Source organism: Python bivittatus, unplaced genomic scaffold (assembly GCF_059951505.1).
Source record: "Python bivittatus isolate LINGU-HERP-01145 unplaced genomic scaffold, Pbiv_v1 ctg000080_np1212, whole genome shotgun sequence".
Taxonomy (NCBI): Eukaryota; Metazoa; Chordata; class Lepidosauria; order Squamata; family Pythonidae; genus Python; species Python bivittatus.
In genome coordinates, this window is record NW_028277035.1 from 607,839 (window position 1) to 621,535 (window position 13,697).

The window sequence follows — 13,697 nt, forward strand, 5'->3', positions numbered from 1 at the left end:
CAGATTTCTGTATGCACAAATGCAGAACATAAAATGCAACTTGACAGTGAATTGCTTAATTTGCATAATTTAAGTTAATTACTTCAATCTTTCCCAGCCTAACCCTTCAGATAGGTGGGCATTACTTCCCAGAGTTCACAGCTACCTTAGTTATTCCTCAAAATCCAGAGACTTGAAGCCCACTTATCTGGAGTTAACCAAATTGCAGAGGATGCAATTACTTGATTGAAGCTGATTAAATTAGGACTACCGGATCTGAGCTACAAAAATCTGGACAACCATTTGTTGGCAGCATAGATTCAGAAAATTGTAGTGCTCTGGGTGCCATTCAGTGATTATCCAGTTTTTTTTATATATCCTGGATTTGGGGACCCTAATTAAATAAAGGCTATCCGTAAAGAATTGCGGTTAAGATTACTCAGAGAAAGAGGAGGAAATAGGGACACATTCAGTGCTCATTCTGGAAGCACAGTTTGTCTGGTGTTCAAAGAGTTTAAGCTGGTAATAGCCAATGGAGGCTAGATTTCAGTTAATTCTTCCTTCTGGCAAAGGTGGTAGAATTTCTGGGAAGCCAGTTTTGGCCACTGGAATACATTCCCCTTCTTCCAGTGTTTGCCTTCTAATAGCCTCATGACACCAGGTTGTTTTGCTACTGATTCCCACCCCCCACCCCCCGCAAAACACAATGTGGTATTTCTTGAGTGAGTCAAGGAAATCAACTGCAAGAATTCACACTCTTCACACTGTAGAGATATAGATATATTTGTGTTGCATATATAAGACAACTTTACATAATGCTCTGACACCACATCTTTCAGCACTTGTTCTTTGGAAAGAGTTTCAGCTGATGCTCTGCCTAGTTATTCCCCTTAGCTTAGTCTATGGAACAGGCTTCATGAGTCCCTTTTCCCGGTTTAGGGGCTACTCTCCCTCCAGCCCCAGGGTCTATGCTACGAGTGGTGGAACTGATCCTAACCATTTGTGCTGTGAGTCTGCCAGACCTCATCAATGAACATTTCCATTTGCTTCATTTCTTTTTACACCAGCGCAGGTCTTAAAAAGGAATTTTTAAACCCAGACAACTTTGGTCTTCTATGCTTTTGATCCACCAGCAGGTGTTGAAAAGCTTGGGCCAAATCCTGAAGTCAGAGTCCTTTTAAAATCTTTCTGAAGCTGCTTCAGAAATTCAGCTGGAGATGGAGGTGGGGTATAGCCACATTCTATAATCCCTTTTCACAGGCAGCAACAACTCCTCTCTACATGAACTCATCTAAGTCACGGGTCCCCCACATTGCCCTCCCAATGTCAAACTACAACTTCCATCATTCTTAACCCCTGGCCATGCTAGTAGTGTCTTATGAAAGCTGGAACCCAACTATACTGGAAGGCATCAGCTGCCCACGACGGATCAGTATGATCAGTATGTTCTCTGATACAGCACACATTTAAAAATATTCCAAAGAAGATGCTTCTTTTCTTAATACTTCCCCCCTCCAATAACCATTAGGAAAAGACAACAAGCTCAGACACTGCTGGCCCCAGTTCAACTGGGGGTGGTTCACTCAGCTTTCTGGGATGAATCTGAAACAGCAGATCAGAATAAGAAATATGTTTAGACATTGGACCACATTCAGTACAGAACAGTATCACTCTCTGAGGATGGGAAATCTGTTGTTGGCTGGAGGAGCTACAGCTTTGGAGGGACAGCTTCTCCAGCAGGACTGTGTGAGCACATGTAGACAGGACACAATGTTGTTTGAACTTGACAAGCTTAAGGATTAATGAAAAATTAAGGAAACATGAAACAACTTAGAAGAAACCATCTAAGGGATGAGAGGAAACAGGTTAGGAGAATCCGAGGGAGATAGAAGAAGACAGCAGATGTCCAGCAATCCAATGAAAAGAGGCAAATGGGAGGGTATATAATGCTTTGCTTCAGATGGCTTGAGACCCTTTAGGAAAGGATAGTTAGGGCCATTAGCCTAGCTCCACCAATATGTAACTATAGCTAGAATTCACACTGGAAGAGGAAGAAGGACAGATGAGACAGTAAGAGTGGAGATACTTTACAACAGGTATTAGTGGGTACACTGGGCTTGGCACAACTGGCAGTTCCATTAAAAGGGGAGCTTGGCACATCAGCCAGAGAGGCCCAGCTCCTGTTTTGCTTGTAAGGCCAGGAAGGAGAGCTCATCTCGGTGTTGCCCCCCGAGAGGAAGAAACTGTCTTTCAAATCTTAGCAGCAAGATCCAAGCACCCAGCATGCCTAGGAGGGCACTCAATTTTGTTACCGCTATAAAACATCAAGACAAGTTGGAGAAGAGAATGGAAACACTGACACAGAGGAGAAGGAGGCAAGATGACTGTGGTCTATATTGCACTTTTGTCTTATATATACACATGCACTTTTATAAAAAAAGAAAAAAGAAAGAAAGAAAAGGAAAAAAAAAAGTACCAAAAGGATGGAGGAAGAAAAAGGTGGAAAACAGGTCTGTCAAGCAGCCTGGCTTCCGGTATTCCTCAGCTCCATCCTGCCATTTCCCAGAATCCTTTGCCAGCAACCATTTGGGAACAAAGTGTCCTGCTCTTGCAGAGCATACTCCGTGATTGAGGAGGTCATGCTGGCCTATGCGCACTGGATCCAGGAAGCTATCAGTTGAACCTGTCAGCCAAGAACATTTCCATTGATCTGATTTATAAATATGTTGCTCCTCCTCCTTGTCTTCACTTCTTTCCAGCAAATCCTGAGAATGGTGAGAGGGAATTCTGCTCTGCAACATCTTGCACCACTAAGCCCATTTCCTGCCACGATAAAAAGTTTTTGTCCTCGTGTTTGTCCCACATGACAATGGTGCATTTCCACAGGCTAAAGCCATAAAGAGTTCTCCCTGCAGAGAGGAGGGACACATATCCCCACCTCACCCCATGCCCTCCATGGGGGATGCGTCCTTGATCCCAAGAATGTGCTGCCGGCTGCCCCTGCTACCTCAGTCGTCCATCAGGCTTGATGGCCCCCAGTTCTGATTTTGGGTCTGGGGACAGTGAACTCCAGGAGGTTTTATTGCAAAGCTCCAAGGGGGAGCAGCTGGAAGGGCTTACCATGCAGATACCAGCTACCAACCAGAAACTGCTGATGCTATTATCTGTCCAGTTCTCCAGAGCGTGGCCAAAGAGCTGTGCGTGCTGGTGGGAAGCTCGTCCCATTTCATCCAAATGGGGAAGGCTCAAGATCCCAGCCAGGCCCTGGAAATTCTGCTCCATGTACTCATTCCGGGGAGGGCCAGCATGCAGCCACTTGCCATCATCTGAGTCAGAACATAGAAGGAGAAGAGATTAGCAAGACAAAGGGCTCTTATAAATCTGCCTACATTTTATGTATGCATGTGTGTGTTTACATATATATTTATTTATATAATATCCCCAAATAGTGTGCAATAATCATATAGTAGGCTAGAAGCAAGCTAACAACCTGGGTTAAGTTCTGACTGTTCTGGAAGTGGTCCAAACTCAGAACAATAAAGAAGATTCCATGATGGAACACTCTGTCCAAGTCTACTAGAATCAACTCAACAGATGGTCATTAGTCTCACATCCCTCCTGTTCCTTAGCCCTGGTGGCCTTTGGGCAAAACAACTGGCTGCCAGAGTATGAAACTGAAGGGGGAGGGGAACACGCCTTCCTTCCCTCCCCACTTTATTTCATCACAATGAGTGGGGAACAGGAGGCATGCCATCATTCCCACCATGTAGACCAAACAAGAAATCAACTCCACAAGAAGGCTAAAACCACTTTTATTAACGTTGGCCACAGTAACAGAATCTTGCAAGTCTGACTGTGCTTTACTTCCCCAACCCCCACCTTATATTCATGTGAATGAGGGACATGTCTGCCTGAGTCACTTGCACATTCCTTCTTCTTGCTTTGGACGTAAACCATGTTTCCCCCCTTGTTGCTTTGAGAATGGATCTAGCCTATCTCTCTCAAAGTCGCCTTCTTTACTTTCTACCCATATCCACTTCATCCATCGTTCAAAACCTAAACTTGCACCATTTTTTAAGGCTCTGGGTATCTCCCCCCATCACGGACAAGATATTCAATCTCTGCAAGGGGCAGGACACCTACGTTAGGAAAGTAGGAATGTGAAATAGCATCATACTAATGTAAATGGATCAGTGAACTGAGATTCCTTCTCCCTCCACGTTGTCATTACCAAGTGTTTTGTAACAGTTTCCAGAGGTATTTATTCACATACTGCATATAACTCCAGGCAGTTTACAATAGTAAGGTTTAAAATACAAAAATAAACCACTTCAATGAAAAACTTGGCAATAAATATAAATGAAAAGAACCTGGCATCTCATCCGTAGAGTGAAGAAAAACCATAAAAGTCATCTATCGAACACCTGACTAAATCATGCAGTTTTCACTGCCTCAGAAATATTAGTAGGGAGGGTACAAAGTGCAGCTGCAGAAGCAGGGTGTCCAAATCCTGGGGGCCACTCTGAAGGAGTTTGTCTGATGCAGGGGCAGGACCCTAAGCCTTCCTCCCACATGTGCCCACATGGATTCAAGATCAAGATTTGTACGTATTCAAAGTTATGATGTACAACCTAACTTGGGAAGAGGAGATATCATTGGCTGCTGTGGCTCAACAGCAATTTCTGGGGAATAGTGTGTGTGCCATTACATTTCTAAGGTTGCTGTACATGGTAAGAGTTCCAAATATCCATTCTTAGGACTGTACTGTACTGTTGCTGTTTTGACCAGAGTCGTATTTGCATAATATCCTCTTCCTCCTGCAAGAGGAATTTAATGCAAACCTCTGAGAACACCACAGGACAACATTTGCAGACAATAGAGTGATGGAAATCACAGATACACTCCAAAGCATCACAAAAGCCTAAGGTCATAAATACAATATGTGAATGCAATAGAGGCCCTTAAAATAGAGGCATGCATAAGTGTGTGTGTGTATGCACAGAGAGAGAGAGCGCTCTATACCTCTTTTTCATTTACTACCAATAAACTGCTGATGTACTGAATTGGTATCTGGTAGCAATAATGGATATTGGATATGGGCTAATAAACCCTACATTATTCCAGAGGGAGACAAGTGCTCTTCGTCAGGAAGCAGATGGACTCAGGAAACTGATTTCAGCCTATCTTGGATGTTGAAGAATCAGAAGTTCTTTTGGATTCAACTTTATATGTAGAAGTTCAGAAGACAGCTGCAGCCAGTGGTGCTCCTGCTCAACTTGGGTGCTATCTGTGCTCACTTCTAATGAGGTCAGATCTAGCCATGGTGATACATATCTTAATTATATCCAGACTAGAGTATTGCAACACCTTCTACTTTGGGTTTCCTTCTAAAGAAGCTTTGGGAACTGCAGTTACTCCAGAATCCAGCAGCCAGAACACTGGACGGTACTCGCATATTACACTGGTCTTGAACTGATCACTGGTGGACAATTCTAATACAGATCGAAGTGTTGGTGATGGCCTTTTGAGAGTTCTGCAGGCCTAGAACCAGAATACCTTTAGAACTGCCTTCTCCCATGACAGTTCCTCTGATGGAGACACCCTTCTCTATGTCTCAACTATAGTGGAAGTATGATTAGTGAGAGAAGAAGAAGGGTCTTTTCACTGGCAGCACATTGACTATGGAACTGTGAGTCAGGGAATTGGTAACTTCTTTGGTCATTGTCTGATCAAGGCCTTCCTGTTTTGGAAGATGTTTGTTCCTCAGGCACAGTAACGTATTCCCTGATACATTTAACTGTTGTATCTGCCTTCTTTTTTGTAACGGCTTTTTGCCTTCCTTTGGTTTTTCTTTTCAACGCATTTAATTATGCATATGCCTTAATTGTTGCTAGGTGTCCTGAGTGAGCCATATGCACAAGAAAGATGGGATTTCTCTCTAATACATACACAGACAGACACACACACACACACACACAGAGGAGAGAGCCCCTTTGTTAGCTGAAGCTTTCTCTTGAGTTCACACTCCTTTATTTGTTGCCAGGCAATTACTACACAGTAGTACCACTCCCAGTTTAGGCTACCTACCTTTCCGGAGAGGCTGCTTGTGATTGAAGGTCTGGGGGACCACTAGAAACTGGCTCTCTCCCAAGGGCTCCCAGAAATGGAGAAGGCGGATAGTCCAGACACCTGGGCGGAGGGGCCGATTGAGAGGTGGTTTGTATTGTGTGTACTCTGCGTCTGCATCTACTGTGATATCATAGGACGTGGCAATGACATAGGTGGGATCAATCCAAACTATAGTGGCTGTGAGGTTGGGCCCCCGTGCCCATTTCTGCATGGCCACTGGTTCGTCGAAAGGCCCAATCAGGCCACCAAAATTGCGGAAGATCCTCTCTTTGGGGTCCCACTCAGTACCTACCTGTAGGAGAGGACAGAAAAGAGGCATTCATAATGGGGAAGAACACACACCCACAGCATGGGAAACATGTTCTTCAACAGGCAGGAAACATTTAGAATATTTAGAACATTTCACTGAGTAAGCACTTGGAAAAAATATTTCTATACAAAGATAGAATACATTGCTGTATGCATTTCTATTCCAAATGCTCTTAGAAAAATTCCTTTATTCTGCCAGCATATCCCCACAGGAGAAGATTTAGAATCTGCCTTCAGTGACCCATAAGAAGGCTCACGTCTCTCTGGTCCTATCCCACATGGGCAGAACTAATCAGAAAGCTCAATCTGGGTTGACACCATCCTCTTCTAGAAGATTGTCTGGGTAGGAAAGATTTACACATCATAGCAGCCTGTTAATTATATGTCCCACACCCACAGCCACATAGGACAGAATCAAGAAAAATGTGAAATCATATTCAATTCCTATTCCTATATTCTTGCTTTTGGGTTTTGCTTCACAGACCACACTCTCAACAACAGAATTCTTGTGTTGCCCAAGTATTCTTGAATGATCTTATATTGAATGGAGGAGGTCATTTTTTCTTTGCCCAATACTTTTAATAATAATACAGCTCAGGAAGTAGAGACTAAATCACTGTCTCCACCTGCTGCTCTACTCAATGTCATAGTCAGGAAGAAACAGAATTGTTGGAGGAAGCTGCAAAATATTGAAGAAAGGACTTCTCAAATGGAAAGAAAATAGAGATCAAGTGAAATTGTTATATATCATTGAGACAATGGTGCATTCTAGTGTTTGCTCAGCAATATCAAGTCCATCTACACGTGTATCATGATTTCCTACAAGAAACTAAGTTAATTATTGCATCTTCTGGATGCTGGCTGCATATTGATAGAATGTGGGCGGGGAGAAAGGAGGATATGTTGATCCAAGTAGAGAGAGAAAATTTTGACCAATTAGAGCCAGGAAAGAACAACAGAATGGCTAAACAGGAATCCTACCTCAAGATTCTGCAAACGGTTGGTTGATTTGCCACTAGCTGCTAATTTGAGAGTCCCACGGGGCATCATCCATATTTCTACAGACTCCACCTGCTGAGTTGCAGAGTTCTGAACTTCCTGAGTCACCAAGTAGCCCTGGAAATGGTCATCATAAAAATACAAGTGCACACTGGATGGAAAACCCTGTGGCTCAAACCTAGAGAAATATAACAATTACAATAATGTTAATAATAATAGTAGTAATAACAATAGTAATAACAACCCTGAGTAGCACTTCCAAATGGTCAGAACATTTCATATGCATAATTAGGAACAGCTCTGAAAAGTTCATTATTATTATTATCCTTCATATTGCAGATGGGAAGGCTGAGGCAGGCAGAAAGACTGCTTACTTTGGCCTACCTAAACGGTAGAGGTGAGATCCAACCTGCCAACTTCCAGATTTGAAACTCACAACAGAATCTTATATGTTCTGAGTCCCAACAAGTCCAACAGGTTTAATCTCCACTGAAGTCTCAGTCTTTTAGCCACTCTAAAACATCAGCATTCAAAACTGACATGATAGTTTTTAACATCAAAGACGCGTTCACAGACTCTTCTATATCTATGGGACCTTAACTATTTTAAGATCAAGGAGACCTCTCAGAATAATATTATTTTGTTAATCTGATCCTGTCTTTCTTCCATGAGCTGAAGATGGTATCCATCATGGTTCCTCTTCCAAAGTTATCCCCACAACAATTCACCTCCTAAGTAAGATGCACAGTGACTCACCCAAAGTCACTCAGTGAGCTTCCACAGCTAAAGGTAGATTTGAACCTGAGTTGTCCTGATCCTAGTTCAAAATTGAATCCAATGCCACTGAAAAAAGTGAACTTATTTTATGCCAATAAGTCCACCATCCCATCTTAGATATTCCAAATGAGAGCAATCTCTAGATAGAATAGTGAAGGATGTTTTACATGCAGATATTAGGAGCAGAACTTGGATTGCCAGTTTGTAAAACCTGCATCCCATGAATGATGGGTCTTGATCTTTCTCCAAGAGTAAAGCTCCCTATCCTTCTGGCAAAAAGGAGGTCCCAAGGGTCAGAGAGTGAACCTTCAAGCAGAATAGAGAGTGCCCTTTCCCTCAGGCCAAATGACCGATGGCCCAGAACTCCAGATCAAGCTCTCCCAACCTCTAAACAACCCCAGGATCTGTCAAACCCTTGCGCTACCTGCATGGCCTGTCTTTTTTCTGGGTCTGCGCAGAGATCATTTTTTGTAGCCCCAGCCTGGAGAAGGATGTGTACACAGTCAGGGTGACGTCGGTGAACCCACTCAGCCCATCCACACGGTCATAGACACTCTCCCAATAGGCCTTGAGGGCTGGCGTGTTAGGTGGGTAGTTACCATAGAGATGAGTGTCCAAGATTTCCAGCACCTCCTGATTGATGGTTGACTCAAACTTCCTGGCGAAGAATGTAGGTCTGGAGAGTTGCTGAAAAGAAACAGACATTTGGAAAATGGGAGAGAGAGAGAGAAGTTTCACAACATGATTGAATGCTAAATCTGCAGCATTAAAAACAGAAACTTACCAGAAAGCAGTGTGCACTTGGAATCTAAAACTTCCCAACATAATAATTGTTCTAAAATATGTCTTGCAAAATCCTGGAAACTAATAGAAGCACCTGAACCTATGGACTGGTACAGGAAAAAGACCTAGTGCTGCTTTTAAAATTAACCTATTTTTGCAGAGGTCAACAGACCTTGGATAATAATAAACATGGTTATTATTTATAAACTATTGGAATATAAAACTTTGGGATAGGAAAAAGTACATAAGGCTGGAACCTATGTTATAGTTATGATTATTATTTTGGCCTTTGTTTTTTAGTCTTTACTTATTGTATTCTATTTGTTTTTAAGGGGGGAGGAGAGCAGAGGACTTAAGGAATTAAAACCATCTCTCGATTTCATCCCAATACAAAAGAGTTCAGTGTTGAACACGGGTCTTGTAAAAACGAAAGCAAAAGATAAAAGCAGTGACCTGGTCCATGTTATAGTTGGGGGCCTCAGGAGCTACAGCTGTTCAGCAAAGAAGAGGTGAGTGGCAGCTAAGTAGAGTTGAAGCTGGCTGGTACTTTGTTGGGAGACTATCAGGGTATTCCAGGGCTGTAAGCTAGACTGGGAAGTCTGAAAACACTTCCTGAAGGAAGGCAATGGCAAACTACTTCCGTACTGCTGCCATGAAAACTGTGTGGATGAATTTATAAAATCTACAGGAGTTGAGTTTGACTCAAGGGCATGTTGTTGTTATGCTATTTTGCCTGCCCTGAGCTACTATGATTTGTGCAAATGAAACAAAGAACTATGAATAACTTCTGGAGAGCAGGAATAAAGCTACATTATAACAAAAAGGAAATGTCTGGGGCACCTGCAATCGCAAGAAGTCCTGTGGTTTGAAGTCATTTGGGGAACATCCACACCAATCAACTATGTGCTTATATTGGCACTTGCAACCCAGCTTGCGGTTCCAGTTTGTCACCCGGAGGTTGTTGTCTACCAGGGTCTCACAGGCATGGCTGTTCTCCAAGACAGTGTGGAAAAAGGACTGTAAGAGAGGAGGAGAAGCATCGTGAGAAATATGGCTCTACCCAGGCATAAATCACCATGGCCCACTTGCCCGCAGGACACTCATTCTAACTTAGAACTTTATTTAAAGGGCAGGTCCAAGAGGACCTTGCATTCTGCAAAACACTTTCTCATTCTGAAAGAAGAGCCACACTCTGCAGAAGGAACCTCCAATGTAGGTGATCAGATTATTTTTTTGTTGCAACAAACCAACCAGCCAGCCAGCTGCCCCCACCTAGCCAGCCAATTTCTTTACAGATCTCTCAGTCAGTTAGCAGATTTTTGCCTTGACTTTTTACTGGATTCACTTTGCAAGGGTTTGAAAGCAGTCAGAGAGTGGTCAAAATAACAGGACGATGGCATTAGCAACAGTTTCTGCAGGGGAGGATCTACCCGGGTCTCATGCCTCACATTCTGCAATTATAAAGTCAGGACTATGTAGGAATCCTTTGAAGATGGGAACAGTCCACAACTGGCATATCATACATTTGTGTTTGCAGAATTTATCAGATATTTGAGATGGAGAGAGGATAGTTCTTAATATCCCTAGATCTGCAAACATGCTCTTTTTTCAAGCGTCCCAAGCATCTGGGTTGGCAATGAATTGAGAGAAAGGTTCACATATGAGCCTGATACTGATGTTCTTGGGAAAGCCATCCTCTCTAAAACCAGCCTCTTCTAAATCACTGGGAATAATATTCGCTCTATGCACTTACATCCTTCTATGCATTGTAGAATATCCTCTTAAACACACACACACACACACACACAAAGAAAACCAGAGGAACAATGTCAACTGCACTATGGATAATTTCTTTACTCATTAGAAAAAATAAGGGAGAAGCAGAATGAGAATATGTGAGCATATAAAAACCCAATTTCTTTTCTCAATGGCATGTACGAAAGCCAACTTCTTAAAAAAAAAAATCTGCTTTCTGTCCTCCAAACACCCCTTAGGAATTTCCCACTATTAACTCCATTGGGGTACTGATATGGCAGCAATTACAACATGGACATCTTTTCCCCCCACAGCATTCAGTACTAGCACCTGCACAAAGCAGGTGCAAAGCAATATCAAACTACTTAAAAAGATCCTCATTTGGCAGTATTTATTGTATCTTAATACATCTGGATAAAAAGTGGGTCTATTTAATCCTTCATCAATGCCAAATTACATCTACTAGAGCATAAAATTACTTGGAGTGTGCAATGTTTGGTTCTGCTTTCCATGCCAGGCTGTTCCCTTTCTCCTAGTTAAGCAATAAATGCTTTCTTAGAGAGGATTATTACTTAAGTAGCATCAGGGTTTGCAAAATATGAGAGGCTAGATCTCTCGCCCAAAGAGAGGTACGATAAAGAATCACTAGGAGAGCAGATGGAGGCAGCAGAAGAATATGCATTTATCTCAGTTAAGCATAGTAAGATGTAGGAAATGGAGACTGGAGAAGCTGGGAAGGAATGCTATTAGAAGCCTGATTTATTCCCTTACTTACATAAGTTGGGATAACAACACTTACAGGGCAGGTAAGTAATCAGCCAGTTATTGGCTGTATTAGGGACAAAACTTCCATCCCACACCAAAATTCTACCCATACACCACAGCCACCCTAAAGCCTCTACAACTGATTAACCTACCTCTGCTGGGAGAAGGGTGTACGTGTAGAACTGCTGCAGCTGGGAGACCAATTGATCGCTGGTGTACACCACATATTCCACAAAACTGCGAGTTAGAGCAAACCAGTCTGAACCACCATCCACCACAATACCTTCCGGGATCTGCCGTTCACCCAGTCGCCACATATGTGAGTCACATTCATGGAAAAGTCTGTCTAGGCCCTGCTTCTTGATGAACCTGTGCAGGGATGAATGCCTCAGATTCACTCGGAAGCAACGTGGAGTTCAGGGATTAAGTTTCAAACAAGGAGCGTTCTAGAACACTACACTCTCTAAACTCTAGATTCTGTAGTCTGAGTGTTCCAGACAATCGGCACAATTATATCGATTCACAGCCACTAGATCTTTCAGCTTAAATTTTGGAAACTGGGTTGCTTGCAAGATTTTAGCTTGGTCTGATTAACCTTTGGAGGCTTCCAAAGTTGCCATGACTCTGCTAACACTACAAGTTACAAGAGCCTCTTTTGACAATATTTAAGAAGGAGCAAATGAAACCAGTAGTGTGTGTGTGTGGGGGGGCGATATTGAAAGATAATTTTTTGGTAATTACTGGAATTAGGATAGTAGCAGAGAGAGCAACAGGGAGTGGAAACTGCACAATGAAGATACAGTTTTTGACCCAACAACAATAGGCTCCTTTAAACCAGAGCCTTTAATCAAAAATAGCTCCAAAGCTTTCCACATCTTTTAAATGCTTTTCTTTTTTAAATTATGAAGTTTGGAGCTCTTTTTTGAAGACCCGATTCCACAAAAACCAACAAAGAGAAACACCATTATTTGTAATGGGAATTCAGATATAGAGTTCAATTATATTTAGCTTCAGATGAATAAAGCGACAGTATCTATTCAAGGGCCACAGCAATGCAATAGAACAGCACCTAATGGTGTCTTTTTAACCATGCATTGGTTTATACACTCCTTTCCCTCTCTCTTTTTATATATAATACCTAATAGCAACAATTCTCTAGCTGGCAAACAACAAATGTTAAAAAGAAAAACTTATTTAAAAAGTATAAAGCCATATAATCTAAGTACAAAATAAAAACAGCTGCAGAGTATAAAATGAAAACAAGGTTAACAGTGGCGAAAAAGGCTTCTATGCATTTTAAAAGTCCATAAATATTCAAAGAATTATAGACCACTAGAAGATAGTATAATTAATATTAGAAAGTCTTTATCTGGGTCTGAAAAGATAAAACAAGCAAGTGCCACATGATCTAAGGAGGGTATTTAAATTGGGACATGAATGCTCTCTTTCTAACAACAATTTATCTGGGATTCTGTGCTCTTTTTTGGGGGGGCATTTTTAATCTATTCCCCAACGCCAAGCATCTCTGAATTACCTAGCATTATCTCGTCCGTGAGACTTCAAAAAATTCTTGTCCCGATATTTTGACAGGAATGTCACTAGTTCCTCATTGGTCCTGCAGGGGGCAGCAAATCAAAAGGAAGAATTAGAAAAAGCAGAACACTGACAGGAAACAAGTTAGGCAACTTGATGTACCTCCAGATGTTTTGGATTACAAAACCCACAGTCCTTTGCCAGTGCCTATGCTGGCTGGGACAAATGAAAGTTGGTCCAACACACCTTTTTTAGTCATGATCAGAAGAGAGGGAGAGTGGAGTTCCAATCTATGCACATTCACTGAGGACAGACCAGATATAGGGCTATGGCCACATTAGTGGAAATTCTATTTTGTCAGGATTCCCATCACACAAAGAACCTTGTTTATACACTTGTACACAAATAAGACCTTAAGGAAATGATTACTAATCTTTTAAACAACAAAAGAGGAAATGCAGCACCAAACACTTATCAGGGACATGAATTGGCTTCTGGATGAACAAATACTGCAACAAATCTATTTAAAGAGGAAATTTTTTAGAGCTCATAGAACCTTCTTTGGAAAAGTAGAATTTGCACACATCAAATGCATAGTAAACAAGCCTAAACCTTAAGGCCATCTTCCCAACTTGGGTATTCTCCAGATGTGTGAACCCTCCCCAGTA

At 42.0% G+C, this 13,697-nt stretch overlaps 1 protein-coding gene across 3 annotated transcripts in view; it reads right to left on the reverse strand.

Moving 5' to 3' along the window:
• Positions 1–670: 670 nt before the first annotated feature.
• XYLT2 (xylosyltransferase 2) overlaps positions 671–13,697 on the reverse strand; it is a 35,072-nt gene continuing 22,045 nt past the window's right edge. The window contains exons 5-11 of one of the 3 annotated variants that reach the window (XM_088133294.1): positions 13,031–13,111; positions 11,649–11,865; positions 9,817–9,993; positions 8,618–8,880; positions 7,399–7,594; positions 6,067–6,400; positions 671–1,581 (exon numbers count right to left, since the gene is read on the reverse strand). In XM_088133294.1, coding sequence (XP_087989420.1) covers positions 1,559–1,581; positions 6,067–6,400; positions 7,399–7,594; positions 8,618–8,880; positions 9,817–9,993; positions 11,649–11,865; positions 13,031–13,111 — 1,291 coding nt within the window. In that variant the 3' untranslated portion in view covers positions 671–1,558. Of the gene's footprint in view, positions 3,306–4,521; positions 4,797–6,066; positions 6,401–7,398; positions 7,595–8,617; positions 8,881–9,816; positions 9,994–11,648; positions 11,866–13,030; positions 13,112–13,697 lie in introns of those variants that run through there. The other 2 variants (XM_007434196.3, XM_088133292.1) reach the window with 2 other exon arrangements.